The sequence below is a fragment of the Mobula birostris genome, chromosome 15, assembly GCF_030028105.1.
Source record: "Mobula birostris isolate sMobBir1 chromosome 15, sMobBir1.hap1, whole genome shotgun sequence".
In the NCBI taxonomy this organism is placed as follows: Eukaryota; Metazoa; Chordata; class Chondrichthyes; order Myliobatiformes; family Myliobatidae; genus Mobula; species Mobula birostris.
Genome location: NC_092384.1, coordinates 36,718,877 through 36,738,184, shown reverse-complemented (window position 1 = coordinate 36,738,184; position 19,308 = coordinate 36,718,877). Strand labels below are relative to the sequence as shown.

Genomic DNA, 19,308 nt, shown 5'->3' with positions numbered 1-19,308 from the left:
AGCTAATGTTACTTTTAATCCCTTCATCTAAATCATTAATGTATATTGTAAACAGCTGCGGTCCCATCACTGAATCCTGCGGTACCCCACTGGTCACCGCCTGCCATTCCGAAAGGGACCCGTTAATCGCTATTCTTTGTTTCCTGTCAGCCAGCCAATTTTCAATCCATGTCAGTGTTCTGCCCCCAATAACATGTGCCCTAATCTCGCCCACTAATCTCCTATGTGGGACTTTATTAAAGTCTTTCTGAAAGGCTAGGTACACTACATCCACTGGCTCTCCCTTGTCCATTTTCATAGTTACATCCTCAAAAAATTCCAGAAGATTAGTCAAGCAGGATTTCCCCTTCGTAAATCCATGCTGACTTGGACCTACCCTGTTGCACTTCATAAATCAAAGTACTGAGCACTGGAGACGGAAAGTTATGTTGAAGTTGTATAAGCTGTTAGTGAGGCCTAATTTGAAGTATTGAGTGCAGTTTTAGTCACCTACCTACCTACAGGAAAGATGTAAGTAATATTGAAAGAGTACAGAGAAAATTGACAAGGATTTTGCTGGGACTGGTGGACCTGAGTTATAAGGAAAGATTTAATAGATTAGAACTTTATTCCCTAGAATGTAGAAGAGTGAGGGGAGATTTGATAGAGGTATACACAATTATGAGGGGTATAGATAAGGTAAATGCAAGCAGGTTTTTTCCACTGAGGTCAGGTGCAGCTAGCAGTCATGGGTTAAGGGTGAAAGGTGAAACGTTTTAAGGGGAACATGAGGGGAAACTTCTTCACTCAGAAGTGAGAGTGCGGAATCAACTTCCAGTGCAAGTGGTGCATGCAATTTTGGTTTCAACATTTAAGAGAAGTTTGGATAGGTACATGGATGGGAGGGGTATGGAGGGCTGTGGTCTATGCATGTTGATGGGGCTAGGAAGTTAAAATGGTTCAGCATGGACTAGATGAGTCAAAGGGCCTATTTCTGTGCCATAGTTTTCTATGACTTTATGACTCTAAAAGGAAGACATAAAAGACAGCAGATACTGAAATCTGGAGCAACCAAAATGATAAAGAAACTCAGAAGGTCAGGCAACATCTGTGGAGGGAAATAGACAGTTGATGTTTTGGGTTGAAACCCTTCATCTGAATCCGAAAAGTCGACCGGCCCACTGAGTTCATCCAGTATTTTGTTTGTTGTATCACCAAAAGGGAATTTACTTAATGCAAATTATTTCAAGCTTGTGTTTTAGAAAACGTTCACAGTGTAAACTTACTTCCCCTACAGAGACCACATAAGAGTACAACCTAAAATTCAGCACAATGAAGAATGTTTCCTTTATTTGGCCACAAATGAGATGGGGAAATTCCACTGTGAATTATATGGTAACAGTTAATTTCCTTTATATTGGGATAAGCAAGTGTTAGCAGAGCATACTAAACAGCAAACTAAATATGACATAAAGAGTAAACTCATTTATTTTGTGCCCAGGCATGGAAAAGTATTCTGAAATTTGCATAATTATTATAGTCTGTCGCGGATTTTTTTATACTGTTTCTTTGCTCTGAGCACATGGTGTAGGTTCATTTTTAATGCCCAATGGTTGATAAGAATTAAGTCTTTTAAGTCAAATTGCGTTCCCCTGTCTCCTGATGAGAAGAGTGGGATAAAAGCGTACCCATGTCTATCATTTTAGTCACTTAGTTCAGTAGTTCAGTATGCCTAAAGACTATTTTTTCCAGATGACCATCTATCATTGGATAAAACTGCCTGTTCTCCAGTATTCCTCCCAACGTTGTGCTCACATTTCCAATGCTGTTCTCAGACATGTGTTATTGTTTAAGCATTATCTTTGCCGAGGCTATGCTTTGAGGTTTTATAGTTATCTCTTTACTGGAAGAAGCATTTAATTTCTCTGACACTTTCTCAAGCATCATAAAAGGATCATAAAGAAATATGTTATGCTGCCAAATCAAAAGCTTGTGATTTAAATGATCTTCTTGACTATTGGACAACCGTTTCTAGATTTAATCTTTAACTTCTAATTACATAATCTATTGTTTAACATACTGAATGGCTAAATTGATTAGTAGTACAATGTATAAATATTGAGGTGGCCAGTCCACGATAAGGAAGCTACGTTCAACTGGATGGTACAACCATTCGGTGCCTTCCACCTGCTTGCAAAACATAAATTGATATTATCTCTTTTCTCCATCGATGAGAAGTCAAATGAGTTTTTAAAAAACTATTTCACATAGAATTTAGAATGTAAATCATCTTAAAAGTAAGGGGACACACCAGAAAGGCCAGCAATAACTTTTTTATCAATTGAATTAACTGATCATAAAGACTTTGCAGGGAGATGGTCCATCAGGCTTATTGTATGAATTCCTGTACCACCAGTTCTTTCAGCGAAGGCAGGTTATTTTGGCTCCCATGTAGTTCCTCTAGTATAATCAGGCTCTGTTGTAAGTGTTGCATATTCTTACCTAATTCGTTTCCTAACGTAATCTGAACCTTTATCAAAGGGAAGTAGTACTTGTGGCCATAGTTTTTATGTAAAATAAGCCCCGCTTTCTCACAGAATTCATAGGCACCATCTATATCATTCAGATCTCTGCAACACACACCAATAGCACTGAGTGTAAGGACAAGTCGATCAATTTGATGCATGCATAGTTTTTCCTGCAAACTAAGTACATTCATAAGACTATTCAAAGCTCTGGTGTACTGTCCACTTCTAAGGAACCCATAGCCTTCCTGTACCTCATGTAGGAAGAAGAACTCAATAAATTCATCAGAAAACCGAACGTCTTTGATTGCATATAACTGGGCTAAATAGTCCCTGAATGCCAATTTTCGTTCAGTGATTTTCTCAGGCTGGAAATTTCCAGACATAATTTTCTTTGGAAAAGTAATTTCTTCGACCTCTTCTTTAAAATTCTTCAAAATATTTTTATGCAATTTTTCAAAGTCTGAGTATCGTCGTTCGATATATGATTGGCTGCCATCGTAAGTGCCAGACTTTATCACCACCACTTTGTACACCTGATAAGAAGAAAATATACATCAGAATAGTTGTGGATGATTTCAACAATTGATAAATAACTGATAATAAAATTAAAAAGTTGCAATGAATATCCTTATAACACTGTAAAATTAATTTAAAAATTTCAGCCCAGTTGGTATAATTGAAGTTTTCTTAATTTGGTTGCACTAACAAAAACAAAGCAAGGTTGTGATTGTATTCCAATCATTTTTACATGAATGAAACTTACTGCCTCTACAGCACATATAAGCATTGCATTGTTTATTAATTTCTCCTTCATCAAATGTAACATAAAAATGAATATGAAAATATATCAGAAAACAAAATTACTAAGAAAAAGGAAATGCTTCCTTGAAGCCCCATTTCACTCTACGATCTGATGTTCAATAGGCGATACCTCAAGAAGGCAGCATCTGTCAGTAAGAACCATCACTGTTCAGGATATGCCCTCTTCTCATTGCAACCATCAGGGAAGAGGTCAGGAGCCTAAAGACACACACTCAGTGTTTAAGGAACAGCTTCTTCCCCTCCATCATCAGATTTCTAAAGGACCATGAACCCATGAACACTACCTTCCTTTTTGCTCGATTTTTGCACTACTTATTTATTTTTAATACATTTCTTATTGGATCTTATAGTATTTTTATGTATTGCACTATACTGTTGCAACAATACAACAAACTTAATGATATTTGAGTTTGAGTACGGAGAGGAAATTAAGAACCTGGTGGCATGGTGTGAAGACAATAACCTGTCCCTCAACATCAGCAAGACGAAGGAATTGGTTGTTGACTTCAGAAGGAATAGCGGACTGCACGACCCAATTTACATCGGTGGTGCGCAAGTGGAACAGGTCAAAAGCTTTAAGTCCCTCAGGGTCAGTATCACAAATAACCTGACTTGGTCCAACCAAGCAGAAGTTCACTGCCAAGAAGGCCCACCAGCGCCTTTACTTCCTGAGAAAACTAAAGAAATTTGGCCTGTCCCCTAAAACCCTCACTAATTTTTAAAGATGCACCGTAGAAAGCATTCTTCAAGGGTGCATCACAACCTTGTCCTGTTCAAGACCGAAAGAAGCTGCAGAAGATCATGAACACAGCGCAGCGCAGCACATCACACAAACCAATCTTCCGTCCTTGGACTCACTTTACACAACACGCTGTTGGAGCAGTGCTGCCAGGATAATCAAGGACACGACCCACCCAGCTAACACACTTTTTGTCCCTCTTCCCTCTGGGAGAAGGCTCAGGAGCTTGAAGGCTCATGCAGCCAGATTTGGGAACAGCCTCTTTCCAACTGTAATAAGACTGCTGAATGGATCCTGACCCGGATCTGGGCCATACCCTCCAAATATCCAGACCTGTCTCTCAGTTTTTTTGCACTACCTTACTTTCCATTTTTCTATTTTCTATTTATGATTTATAATTTAAATTTTTAAAATTTACTAATTTTTACTATTTTTAATATTTAATATTTGTAATCCAGGGAGCGGGAAGCACAGAATCAGATATCGCTGTGATGATTGTACGTTCTAGTATCAATTGTTTGGCGACAATAAAGTACAAAGTATAAAGTATTTGTCTGTAATAATAAACCTGATTATGATCAAAGATAATCCTTTAAAGCATATTTCTTACACTTTCACCTGGACAATAATGAATTGTTGAAAATGTTGTATTTCCAATTTTGGAATTAACATAAATATAGCAATCAAGTTAGAAATACTTAGAATGGAAAATGTAAAATTCAAACTTGATTCCTGGAAATTGTCAATATATGATATTGGTTTGGACTTTCAGTTATCAAGGAAGGGATGGATACTATCAGGGCATTGTATGGTAAAGTTGAAAGGGACTCAGTTTTAAATATGAAAATATTTTATTTATTGTTTGATCAGACTGAAGAATAGGCAATGCTATAGAAAGCAAGTATCTTCAGCTTTTCAACCTTCCTTCCCTCATAAGATCAGAAATGGGGAAGTCCAAAAAAAATTGCACAGCATTCAATTCCATTCACTGGAACTTGACAGGTGAAATTGCATATGACTGAATCCAATGAGATCTAGATAATATTTAGGGATGATCAGATTGGTGGCACATAAAATTTGCATTGTGAAACTGCTAGGCAATGAATCCCCAACAAGAGAGAATCTAATGACTTACTCTTGACATTCTGTGATATTGCCTTTATTGTGTTCCTCCCAATAATATCCTGAAGAATGCAGGGGTAGAATATCCTGCAGCAAGTGACTTACCTCCAAAAAACCCAAGTCCCTTCCACTACTTACAGGAGTATGATGGAATATTGGCCTTTAGTGTAGTGCCAATGACTTTCAAGAAGCTGGACATTTTTCAAGACAAAGCACCTGTCTGATTGGCACTTCCATCTACTACACTTGCATTCATTCACTCTCATAGTGACTACAGTGTGTAATATCTACAAAATACACTGCACGTGCTTACTTGTGTAACCCTGATAGCAATTCTCAAACCTATGAAGTAGAATAAGAGCAATAGACCACAAAACCATAAGACATAGGAGCAGAATTAAGCTATGTGGCCCATTGAGCCTGCCCCACTATTCCGTCATGACTGATTTATTACCCCTCACAACTCTATTCTCCTGCATTTTCCCCATGACCTTTGACACACTCACTAAATCAAGAACCTATCAACCTCTGCCTTAAATATACCCAGTGACTCAGCAGCCTCCACTGCCATCTGTGTCGATGAATTTCCTCAGATTCACCACTCACTGGCTGAAGAATTTTCTCCTCATCTCTGTTCCAAAGGGACATCCTTGTATTCTGAGGCTGTGCCCTCAGGTCCTATACTCAGTTGTTATTGGAAACATCTTCTCAATATATATTCTATCTAGGCATTCGGGAACTCCACCATTTCAGGTCCTCCTCCAATCTGCATGCTGCCCTGATTTGGAAATATATTGCCATTCCTTCATTGTCACTGGATCTAACTCTTTGAGCTCCCGGATCATAGCACGATAGAAGTACTTTCACCAGAAGGACCACTGTAGGTTATAATCAAGGGCAATGGAAATATATGTTGGCTAGTGATGCCCAGCTTTCAAAAATAAATAATAAAAACATTCTCTGAAGAGGGACACGGCAAAAAATATTGAGAGGCTCGGATATTTATAAAAGCAGTTAAATTCTAAAGCAAAATGGTGGCCAATGAATTCTAACGAAGTATCTGCAAAGTAAAATGTTAACTGTTTATCTTTCCACAGATGCTGCCTGATCTGCTGAAGTGTTTTTTTAAGCATTTTATGTTTTTATTTCAGACAAGTGGGAAGATGTTGCTAATGTAATCATGGACACTCAAAAGTAAGCTACCATTAGTGGGGTTTAAACTGCTGCTCAAGATTTATACACAAAATTACAAGTTTCTGTTATCACAGTCCTCAGAGTTGAGAGCTATAGTATTTGTCAATTTCTCTTTTGCGAGCATTATTTTTCAACAGCAAAGGAGACAGCTCCTTTTCCCATGAATCTGTGAGTAAACACAAAGTGGACATGATATACAAAAAATAAAACTAAGTTTTCTATATCTTGATAATTTTGGGAGCCTTTAGTAGGTTGTCAGTGAGAAGAACATTGTCATCCTATCATCAGATAGGTTATATGACCTACACATTCAATATTGACATGTGAAAAGTCTGTAAATGTACAGTATATACCTTCTGAAACAGTAGTATCAAACAAACCTGTAGCAAGTTTAAAATGGAATATGGAGTAATATTGACACTGACATTGGAGAGAAAAGTTAGTTTCATTTGAACTGTAGCATATTGCAGTATCAGAGAGGAGGATAAATTTCCTGTTTGTCACAGGTAACCCTCAACTAATAATATCTGTCAGTAACCAGTCTTGTGTGACAAAATGTGGGTATGAGTCATAGAAACACCTATTAAAGTCACACATGCATTTCCCTTTGAATCCTCCTGCAGCAATATTTCAAATGTGAGGGCTTTAATGCAGCTGGCTCACCAAACAACCTGGGATTAATCAGTCACACATAGGAGGCCCTCCAAGTACCTTCTTGAATAAACCAGTTTCTTGAAATTCAAAGCAGCTGGGTTTTAAGCCTGAGGTTGTTACACATGGTGGTTGGAGTAAAGTTAAGTTTCCAGCTGCCAAATTTCCATGGTAGGAATACAATATAAATTTGATGGGTGAACGACTTGCAACTGGAATACATTTGGTGGCCGAGGCTATGCCATAGCTGCCTGATGGGTCCCAGCAAGAGACAATTTTCACAGTAAGACCTCTTCTACCAGAGCTGTTGTATATTCAAATACATTTTTGAACAGGTTCACTTTTAAGTGTGCTATTAATATCCAAACTTTCCAAGGTTATTGTTCACAGAAATGCAGCTCTGGACCAATGAGGAGAAAAGATTAGACAAAAGAATGGTAGAAAGAAATTAAAGGAAAATAACATGGCAAAAATTCTGGATGACTTGGTAAGGTTTGAAGTTCTTGTTTTGCCGAAGTAGTACAAGAGAATGCATTGAAAACAGAAGGTAAAAATTAAAGAGAAAGAATCCAGTTGGTAGGCATGATATGCTTCAATATGAGATTCTAACTTCTTGCAAGGTGGTTGCTAAGATGCATTGTAGTTGCAATGTATATATATAATAAATGTAATCCTTTTTGAAACTTCACAGCATTATGTCTGCACCTTGCAGTGTAACAGATTAAGAGAAGATAGACGGTACCCCTAAACAGTAGGGAAATTGTCTCTGTAAAACAGCTGAAGCAATGAAAACTGCCCCATGAATTGGATGGATTGGAGTTTGGGGTGGATAACATGTCAAACACTCTAACAGGCTCAGAGAGATAGCACAGGATCTCATTCATAGTTTTCATAGAAATCAAAGGTTCAAAGTTTCATTTTTTTGTCAAATTATGCATGTACAATACAACCCTACTAATTATCTTCTCCAGATAGTCATGAAATACAGAAAAAACCATGAGAGTTGTTGAAAGAAAAGACATCAATTCCCACAACCCCCCCCCCACCACCGCACCTGCAAGAAAAAGAAAAAAAAACTTGCAAACCCAAAAATCACCCAGTACTTCCAGTACTGAAAAGAACTGGAGAGAAAACAAAAGTCATGCTCACCAGTGGAGCTATATAACTATTTGTGCTCTTTCTATAAAGCATTCTGCAATTGCATTTTAAATCTCAGATTATGAATGCAATTAAATTACAGGATATGTTGCCAGAAAAATGGAGTACTGAATTCTTGGACATCTTGTTAGAAGTCTCATTAGCCATTGGAAATTGCTAGTGATCAATGTTTCAGTATGAAATCTGTGAGTTCATAATTTTGCATTTCCAGTAATTGGGTCTAAAAATTGCTGACGAAAACTGGCTTCGTACACCAATTTCTTGTTTTCAGTCTGCTATCAAAGTCAATGCAATATTTTCACTTCAGCAAAAAACTACAACTGTCACCAGCAAAGCTTCCATGGTATTCCCGGGATAAATATTTGATACAGAAGTGAAAATCTGAAGTGAGACATCATATGTTGGATCAGATGATTCTACAAAAAATATTGCACAATCTGTTTGAATAAAAGTCCCATTTGCTCACACTTAGTTAAATGCCCAAATCCCCTTAACCCCTAATGATGTTGTGTGTTGCCAATTTTAGGAAGATGGACTGTCTTGGGGGTTTCCAGACACATCAGGGATGCCCACAGCCAACCTTCTTGCATGTTAATGCCTTATTTATTTACTTACTTTTTATAATAAACTTTCTAACTAAATTACCTCATTCTTAAAGTCACATGGACCTCCTGTAATATTTGACACTGTTTTCAGTCTGGGAGCAATTGTTTTTGTCAATGTGGGATCTGCACCAAACTCATTAATATTTCAGAGCAATTTCTGCGTGTTTTCTTTCTATTCTTCTCCTCAAGGATGTTCCCATCAGTTGACCTTACTTCAATTTACATGTTCATTGGAGTATGCATATTGGCCAACCTTTTTTCACAGGGTAGTCCCAAGGCCAAAGTCTTGAGAATTTTTCTGTTGAGGTTAACATCCAAAATAAACATAAATCAGATAAGTTTGTGAAACTCACCAATTATTTTGAGAATCCTTTGAAATTGACCCATTCCCTCCCAAACATCTCTATTTGCTTTTGGATTTCAGAAATGTAAATACACAACATTCTGCATAGCCGTCGCTGTTAGAATTCTCCTTTAATTGACATCTCTGACTGATTTATTGAACTTCGAATGAACAAGACTTTCAGTAATTCATGCAGTACCACATCTCCTGAAATGATCACATTCCTCTTTTTACTGCTAAGTTTATATTGCAGAAAGCTCATTTCCCTTATTAGTTGGGGAAGTGATTGTAAAGTGGTACCATACCAGCTGAAACTTATTTTTAGTTGAAAATTATTCTGAACTAGATCCAAAGAGAGTGATTCTTGGAGATAAAAGTGAGGCACTTTATGCTTTTGTAGGTCATTTTCAGTGGCATAAGCAGGAGCTAAGCATCAGAATAACAAGGTTGATCTATTTGAATTACAATTAGCTTTTTCCTCTTTAGTTTTAAAACATGGCCTAGGGTTTGTTTTAGGGAAAACACATTTCAAGCAGTGATATGATTAATAAACATTATGCATTGGGAAATGGTATGTTTTTATAACTCCAAACCTAATCAAAAGAAAAACATGAAGAGCCTGGGGATAAACATGTGTACCACATTTTTACTTTATCAATGTGTCTGCATTGACATGGTGGCATAATGAAGTATACCATTCATATACATTTACATATAACCCATAATGAATTATGCAAACAAAGAATGTTTAATCAAGCAATATATTTACAACATCCCTCAAATACTACTGAAATATTAAACGAAATAAATTGATTTTGAAAAGACAGTGAAGGTAACTAGCTTCTATTCTTTCTCAAGAACGCTACAAATAGAAAAGAACATTAACTATTTCAAAAATTCACAGGCATGGATATTGAACGGAAGAAATCATAAGATTTGCAGTTTACTACTCGGTACTCAGTAGGTTCCAGAATTTTCTCCTTCTGGTCTGTATAGAACAGGGGCAGGAGTGAAAAGATCAGATGTGTCTGATGCAGATCCGCAGAGCAAAAACCATGTCACTTCCCCTGTACTTCACTTTTTTTAACCCTCACAATTGAAGTTCTGCAGAATTATGTAGTTCTCCATGGCAGAAACTTCCCTGTATTCCTAACTTATTTAATAGTTGCTGGTTGTTTCGGCTCACAGTAACACTTCCCTCTTGAAGATGATTACCTGAAGGATTTAAGCCCTATACCTTTGCCACCTATCAGCTCCCAGCTTCTCACGTCAGCTCCCTTCCCCCACCCACCTACCTTCCCCTTCAACTGGTTTCACCTTTCACTTCCTAGCTTGTACTCCTTCCTCTCCCCCACTGACCTTCTTATTCTGGCTTCTTCTCTCTTCCTTTACAATCCCGATGAAGGGTCTCGGCCTGAAATGTCGGCTCTTTATTCCTCGCCATAGGTGCTGCTGAATTCCTTCAGTATTTTGTATGCGTTACATTGATAAGCATGGTATTTTCAGCTTTATGCCATTTTTACACAGCCCTTGAAAATCAGTTTGTCTTTTAATCATACATGCATAACTTCAGATATACTGGCTGGCACAGGGTGGCATAGTGGTGCAGCTGGAAGAGACACGGCTTCACGGCACCAGAGACCCGGGTTCAACCCTGACCTCAGACTGTACAGTCTGAACACTTCTCCTGTGACTGCAAAGGTTTTCTGTTGTTCCTTGGGTTTTCTCTAGGACCTCGGTTTTCCTCCTGGCAAAGATCCAAAGATGTGTAGTTTGGTAGGTTAATTGCCTCTAGTGTTCGTTTGAGAATCTGGGTGGATTGGTGAGAATGTGGAGAGAATAAAATGAGATGTTTGTAGGATTGGCCTACATTGGTGGTTGATGATAGGCCAAAGGCTGCTTCCATACTCCAACTATCTATGACTATGATTATTTATTTATTTAGTGACACAGCATGGACTAGGCCCCTCAAGTTACACCACCCCATCAGCCTCACAATCCCGATTAACCCTAACATACTCATGGGACAATTTACAATATCCAATAATCCTACCCAGTGGGAGGAAATTGTAACACACAGGGAAAACTTGTGCATTCCACGGGTAGGATGTTCAGACTCCTTACAGGACCAGTGCCGGAATTGAACTCCAAACTCCAGGATGCCCTGAGCTGTAATAACGTCACATAAACCGCTACACTACAATTGCACCTGATTTGGAAACTATGGGCACTGTTAAAGCACACACAGTTGTATGTAAACTCTAAAGAAAGTACAAAATTTTAATTTGTATTTATATTCCCAAAGGGGAACCAACTGCATCCCCAGGGTCAACAGAGATTTTAGTGTGTTGTGGTCACAACTAGTGAGACCAGAAGCCGGGAGATAGAACAAAGCTGGAAATCAAAATAAACCTTTATTCAGTAAAACCGTGCCAATACAGGAATCTCAAATCTCAACAGTACATTACAAAGCATGACTGTTTAAAAGGTTTACCCAAGAACATTTGAGACGCTGATAGAAACATCAACCTGGCATTGGCTGTCAGCTGATCAGTAGGCATTGGTTGTTTTGGCTCACTGTAACACCTCCCTCTTGAAGATGACTACCAATAGGATTTAAGCTGAGGGTTGATTTGGATTGGAGCAACTGGCTTATGCTGGCGATCGTTTCTCTTAGTGGTTGCCGGCTCTCACTTTCATGTTGTGATGTTGCTTGTGATGGTGGTTGGTTTGTTTGGGGTAAATTGAACTCTTCCTGGAGGAGATGGAGGTCCAGCTCTGGGTTTGAAGATCTGCCAGACAAACATGTGGTGTCTTCGGGAGCACGTAGCTGCAACTGGTTGATGTGGTGATGCCAGCGATCTCCATCTACAATAACTTTGTCAAATGAATGGGGCAAGTCCTCTACAATCTGAGCTAGTACCCAGTGGTCTTGCCTTTTTGTGATATTTTCTGGCCCACACTGCAGTTCCAGGGTTGAATGATTTCACCCATTGACCAAAGTCTCTGTGGCTGCCTTTGTGCACCTGACATCTGCTGTCTCGAATGTTGAACGCTGTGGCAGCATTGCATCCAACTTTGTGTGCAGTTTTCTTCCCAATAGTGCTCCAGCTAGAGACTTCCCCTTGAGGCCTGGATGCGGTATAATTTGATGTCAGCAGAAATGTATTGAGAACTTTGGCTGATTCTCCTTTCCCTCTTGAATTCGAAAGCAACTGTTTGAAAGTTTCCACAAACCTCTCTGGTTTGCTATTGGACCCCGGATGATATGGAGGTGAGTGGATGTGGATAATTCTACTGTTCTTGCAGAATGCAGCAAACTGCTGTGAATTGAATTGAATGCAATTGTCACAAAAAAAGCACTTCTGGCATCCCAAAGTAGCTAAGGATCTGTAGCAGTTGTTGAATGGAAGGCTCTGTCGTTGACTTCATCGATAATACCTCTGGCCATTTGGAGTAGGGGTCAACCAGGACAAGGTAGGTACACCCATTGACTGGGCCAGCGAAGTCTATATATACTCAACTCCAAGGTCTGTTAGCCTAGGCTAGTACACAAAGCTTCTTGTCAGGGTTTTCATTTGATTGATGCCTGCGTGACAACAGTAGAACTGTTTCAGTACTTCTGGTCGAAATGTTCATGGAATCACTGCTCTGCCTCCAAAAATTAGGCAGGAGTCTAGAGTTGAGACCAATGAATTATGTCAGTAGAAGGGTGCAACATCTTCCTGAACCTTGACTGGCCATCTGTCAACAAAGTATCCAGAGATATGCTGAACATGAGGATCTGCAGATGGTTCTTAACTGATATTTGTTGACAGTGACTGGAACAGTTTCAGCAGCTGCCGAACAACCCAATAGACTTTGCAATCGATTGACACCACAGCCACAAACTGCATCTTCATTTTCAGCAACCCAGTCTTAAGTCTGGAGAGGGCATCTGCCTGACCAAGCTCCTGGGTTGATGTGTACTTGATTTCAGATTCGTAGGCTAATATCTTTGTTGCCCACCTTTCTAGACTGTTATCTGTATAGACTGGGATTCCTTGCTTAGACCCAAAGGTAGACAACTGGCTTGTGATCAGTAAGGGGAGTGAAGCATCTGCCACATTGAAAACAACTTTAATTTTTATCTCAAACACAAGAAAATCTGCAGATGCTGGACATCCAAAGCAACACATACAAAATGCTGGAGAAACTCAGCAGGCCTGGCAGCACCCATGAAAAGTAGTAAACAGCCAATGTTTCAGCCAGGGATCCTTCATCAGGACTGGAAAATAAGAGGAGAAGTCATAGTAAGAAGGTAGGAGTGGGGAGGACGGCTTACCCGTCTGGGTAGCCTCCAATCTGATGGCCTAAAGATCAGTTTCTCAAACTTTCTGTAATTGCTCCCCCTTCACTATTCCTCATTCCTGTTTCTGTCTCTCAGCTGATCTCCCTTACCTGCCTCACTGACGCTTCTGCCCCTTCCCCTTCCCCCATGGTCTTCTGTCCTCTCCGGTCAGATTCCCCCTTCTCCTGCCCTTTATCTCCTTTACTAATCAACTTCCCAGCTCTTTCCTTCACCCCTCTCCCAGTTTCACCTATCACCTGCCACCTTGTACTTATTCATCCCCTCCCCCAACCTTCTTACTCTGACTTCTCCTCTTTCTTTCCAGTCCTGATGAAGGGTCTCAGGCTGTTACATTGACTGTTTACTCTTTTCCATAGATGCTGCCTGGTCTGCTGAGTTCCTCCAGCATTTTCTGTGTGTTGAGTTTTCAATCTACTGCCTCTTTGACCATTACAGTCTGTATAAACTTGTGACATACACCTGTTAGGGTGCACTCTCCAGTTATCTTATAAGGTAACCGTAGCCTTCAGCCAGGAGCAGATGTCATCAGGTGGTTTCCAACCTTCACCGAGTGTTTCGACCCTTAACCACGACACTCTCCAGTTGGTGGGCCGGCAGTGGTGGCCAAAACACTGCCCATCTGCTTCTGGCTTCCAGCTTCCCTCCTCTCGCCTACTCCAAATCCAACAAGAGGCTCGTTCTGCCTCTTCCCCCATCCTACGAGCTGCTTGTTTTTGACTCCTTTCGTCCAGGCCCAGATCTGACAACAACCACCATGCTGATTTGACTGGGAAACCTCTGCAGCCAAACAATAGCTATGTAGTCTTTTGAATCAAACTCACCACGTGTTTGGACCATTGATCTTTCACTGTTCTGGTTTCTGGTATATCGAAGAGTAGACGAATTGGTTTCACCTTTTTATTCACAGCATTCCAGTACTGAAATAGCTGCTTTGTGGTCAGCATAGCTTCTGGCACTGCAGTGGTGAAGAAGAGAAGAGAAAACCAGATTGATTTCAGCTTAAGTACCCATCAAAAAAGATACTTATATCACTTTTCTTAGAAACAATTCAGGAATAACATCTCAATTCTTCATAGTGGTGGATTTTGATGGAACATTTATTATAAAGATTACATTTTCCAATTACTATCACTCCTTTTCATTATAGAAATTTCAGCACAGAAATGCATTTGGCCTTCTAGGTCAAAACCAGTACTTCCTCTTCAAATGATCACGTAGATTATAATCCTATTCCATTGATTTATCTTAAATTACTTATGAAATAATTATCAAAGTATCCTTTAAATGTTGTAGATAGTCCCTCAACAGATTAACATATTGGTTTGAAAACAATTGTTCAATAAATGTCTGACTTTATCATTGTGTTGCTAAACTAGAATCCAGGCCCCATGTGACTAAATTGCCACAATGTAATATTTCAGAACTTACTACTTATTAGTTTGCTCTCTTGAACTTCCCTGTCCCAGTTAAAAAATATTTCACTTTCGTTTCTTTGTCATGAGTAACAAATGAACATTTCATGATTTTACTATCATTTAGATTCAGATTTTGTTATCACATGCATATCGAAACATGTTTGCATTAACAACCAACACACTTAGCCAAGTACTGGAGCAACCTGTGGTATCACCACACGTTCTGATGCCAAATATCATTTATGCAATAAAGCTGTCAAAGGTACACATAATATAGAATCTGTCAGCGAATGTACAGGAGGCTTGATCCAAATGCAGATGCAGAGATAATTCGGCAGTGTACAATGACTTCAATAATCAACTGCAAAATAATAACCCACGAGGGGCCACAAAACAGGAGAGAACAAACAATAAAGTCAAAGGCAACAAAATAATTGAAGACTAGGAGCAACTTGTTGAGGCTGGCTCATATGAGTGAACAAGGACTGTGGATGTGAGCTGGATTTAAATGGGCTGCAGGTGATGAGCTGGAAAGAGTGGCAGGTGACTCTTGTTAGCTGGGTGGAGACTGGGAGGAGCTGGACTGTGCAGGCCTGACAGATGCAGGCCTTGGGAATGTCTGAACTGTTGGAAAGCCCAAAAGACATCAAGCATAGTGGCCATACTTCAGAGTGGCTAGTGGTTGTTATGAACGCCATCTTCTACTCATCCCTCTGGTGGATGAAGATCAAGTTGTATGTGCTCCATTGGTCCAGTTTGGTGAAGTTCTGGGCTCTATGGAGTGTTTTAAATGCACTATCCATCAAGGGTGGAGGGTAGAGGTTCTTAATAGCAACTTTGTTGAGTCCATGGTAGTCAGTGCAGGGACCAAGCCACCCATCTTTCTTCTGGACAAAGAAGAATCTTGCAATGGATGGTGACTGGGAGAGGTGAATGAAGTTGTTCTGTAGCACTACAGTAACACAACTATTCATGACTGGCTCTCAAGAGGGGAGAGGGAGAAGAAATGAACTCAAGGGGAAAGGTGCCTGGAAGGAGGTTGATCACGCAGTTGTGTGGTCTGTGAGGCAGCAGGGTGCTGGCCTCACTTTCACAGAAAGCAATGGCTAAGTCATGGTATTCCAGTGGGAGTTTGGTGAGGTCAAGTGTTTCCCCTGTCTCGACAAATTTTCGGGGTGAAGTCAAACGAGGTTGCTGGCAGGTGGTTACCCAATTCAGCAGTGAACCAGATGACCAGGCAAGATGAGGGTCATGGGGGGGGGGAACCCAAGATGAGAGGAACGTTGGGCAAGGAACTGGATGGACTTGCGGTGCTGTCCAATGCTCATATGCACACTCTGACCATCCCAGACCCCAAGGGATGTCTGCTAATGGCCATGGTGCAGAAGGGGTGAAAGGTAAGCTGGGTAGGGAGTCCAAGCTGTACTACACACAGAGACCAGTCCAGAAAGCCACCTGCTGTGCTGAACCTCCTGTGCATATAGAGCCATCGGGGTGTGGAGGAGGATAGAGAGAGTGAGTTGGGCTATGGTGTTGGATAGAGGGGTCAGGGGAGGGGAGGGGTGGGGAAGCTGACCAGATAGAAGGCCCCTCATCTCTACCTGGTAATGCCATTTTTCAGAATGCAGTGAGCATTTGATGCGTGCGTGATCTGTAGCTTCACAATAAGTGCACAAGTTGTTCTCCACCGACACACACACTCTTGGGGGGTTAAAGAAGCTCTCCTTACTGCACAGTTTATGGAGGTGTTGCTGGTGAGGGTTCTGCAGCCTGAAGCGGTTCTGGGAATGGAACTGGGGTTTTGGTCGGTGATTCAGAGTGCCATTCAATAAGATGCTTCTCAACATGAAAGGCCAGAGTGATGAGGCTTCCAAGGTTGGTGGGCATCTTCCAGGTAGACAACTCAACTTCCAAGTGCTCTGAGAGGCTGTGTTGGCAATGGGCCAGCAGCACTTCAGCATTCCAGCTGCTCTCCACCACAAGGTTCCTGAATTCCATGAACCCAGCACCAAGCACGAGACCTGGCACAGGTGAAGTATCCAATCCGCTTCCGCCCTTCCACTTCCTGGCAGTGAACTCCTCATATTTATTGTAGATGGTGGTTTTATTGCCCCGGTAAGTGGCGGCCCACATCTGGGCTCTCGCAGTCAATGGAAATTTTGGCTCAGTCTGTAGAATGCAGAGATGGCTGCTACTCGAAGTAAAAAACTCACTGCGACATCGTGGCATTGGGTTTGGGATCCGTCAACGTGTCCGGGCACCAGAACCCGCAGCCCCGAGGGAGGGGGTTGACTGGCGCAGGGTTGCTGTAATGAGACGCGGAGTTGGCTGAGAGTGGTGAGCAGATGTTCAGTGGTTCCTGCTGCTTCTGGATCGTGTGCTCATGTCAGCGGGTGACTTCCTGTAGGCCAGTAAACTCTGCTGAGTCAATCGCTAGGTCACCTCTTCTGTCTGTGTATGAAGAGGAGGCTTGACCCAAGCACAGAGCAGCAGAGGCAATTCAGTGGGGAACAGTGACTCTGATGATGATCTGTAAAATTACCAGCCATGAGGGCCCGCAAAACAAGAGGACAAATACTACAACTCCAAGGTAACTGAAAGCTAGGAACAAATGGTTGAGGTGGGCTTGTTCACTATGATTGTGGATGAGAGCTGGGTTTAAATAGGCTGCATGTGATGAGCTGAAAAGGAGTGGCGGGTGACTCCTATTATCTGAGTGGTGACTGGGATGAGTCTGCCTGTGCAACTCTGACAAAATCTACAATTTGACAACTATGTTCCTTACTTCTACAATGCCTATGAATGATTCCTGGAATAACATTTATATTTTAATAGCCATTTTTACTTTTGCTCTAACCTGAAGTTATTTTATTGAAGTGTTTCCCTTATCTGTTAGGATTTCTTACTCCTGGCGATCAGGGGTCCATGATTTTCCATCTACTAAAATAAATGGATGGGAACCAGATACTCTTCAATCCAAAGACAGAAATATCAGGCTAGTTAATTGCACTTATAGAGTCTGCCAAGGTGATATTCAACCTAAGTCAAGTTTAGGCCCCATAGATGACATATGTATAAAGTAGGGATGCTCTCAAATTGTTCAGTAGTTTTATATTGAACAACTTGATCTTAACTTTAGCAGTGAAAATATCTTCTGATCTGACATCATATTTTTTACCTGCTTTGTTGTGTGGTGAGACTCTGTCCATTGGATTGCGTCTTTGTGCTTGTGTATCTATGCCTCCAGCAACAGTAACACCCTCATCCTTGTTACCACAAGTTGTTGCTGAATGTTCATTGCTCAATGACAATTTCTCTAGTTTGCTGATGTGATCAATGTTGTTATGTTCCATTCTTGTAATAACCTGCAACATGTAAAAACACAAGATTATATTGTTTAATTTAACTCAGATTTTATAATCAATAATTCATTGAAATTAATATTCCACATCTGATAATTGGGTAAATTTAAAACTATGTGAAAACATTTTTACTCTCAGATATTTACTTGGAGCATAGAAGAAGGTTATTTGGTTCACTGAGTCTCTGCCAAGCTCTCAGAACAATTCCTTCAATACCAATGAACTTAGACTCTCCTTTTACCCATCTGCACTGGAGGAAATTAACATCAACACGTATCTGAAATGTGGGAGGAAAACAGAGAATGCAGAGGAAACCTCTGTAGTCACAGAGCCGACACATGGGAGGTCAGAATGGAATTCAGAATACTTAACATACTGCAGAGAATTCCATAGCATTGAGCTGTGGCAAATTAGGCAGATGCTTTGCAATCTTCTGGAATATAGTTAAAATTCAGAAGCTCCAGAGCAGCAAGCAGCGCATTAATGTTCACAGCTTGCCACTGTTGCAATAGTGAGGCTTAAAGGCAGTATTAAGAAACTCCAAGCCTTGCTCTTCTGGTGGGGTCTGCCTGCATTACAACTGGCTTAGCGTGCAAATGATATTGGTATCTTCAAATATTCTTTGAGTGCAGAGGGCCCTAAATATATATGGAAAAAAAGTCATTTGATTTCTCTCAATAATAATTCCAGTGGTTTGATACTATATTCACATTGCCTTTGCACAACAACAGTGATTTTGTAAATCATTCTGTTTAATCTCCTGAGTTCACGGGCCGTTCAGGAATCTGATGGCTGAGGGGAAGAAGCTGTTTCTAAAACATTGAGAGTCTGTCTTCAGCCTCCTGTACCTCCTCCCTGGTGGTAGCAGTGAGAAGAGGGCGTGGCCACTTTCCTTTTATTCCTATTACATGCTCTTATTAAATGCCAAGGCAGGCACAGTGAGCCAAGTGGTCTACTCAGGTTTCTGTTCTTGGGAGAGGAGATAATTTTAACTGAATGAAAACTCCAATTCAACAAGTTAATGTGAGGATGATATATA

General features: G+C 40.5%; 1 protein-coding gene across 5 annotated transcripts in view; it reads right to left on the bottom strand.

Annotated features, from left to right (window-relative positions):
• Nucleotides 1-1,312: 1,312 nt before the first annotated feature.
• snx20 (sorting nexin 20) overlaps nt 1,313-19,308 on the bottom strand; it is a 29,272-nt gene continuing 11,276 nt past the window's right edge. For all 5 annotated transcript variants that reach the window (XM_072279159.1, XM_072279157.1, XM_072279158.1 and 2 more), the window contains 3 exons: nt 18,086-18,272; nt 14,314-14,447; nt 1,313-3,040 (listed from right to left, as the gene is read on the bottom strand). In XM_072279159.1, the coding sequence (XP_072135260.1) occupies nt 2,369-3,040; nt 14,314-14,447; nt 18,086-18,260 (981 nt within the window). In that variant the 5' untranslated portion in view covers nt 18,261-18,272 and the 3' untranslated portion in view covers nt 1,313-2,368. The remainder of the gene's footprint in view (nt 3,041-14,313; nt 14,448-18,085; nt 18,273-19,308) is intronic.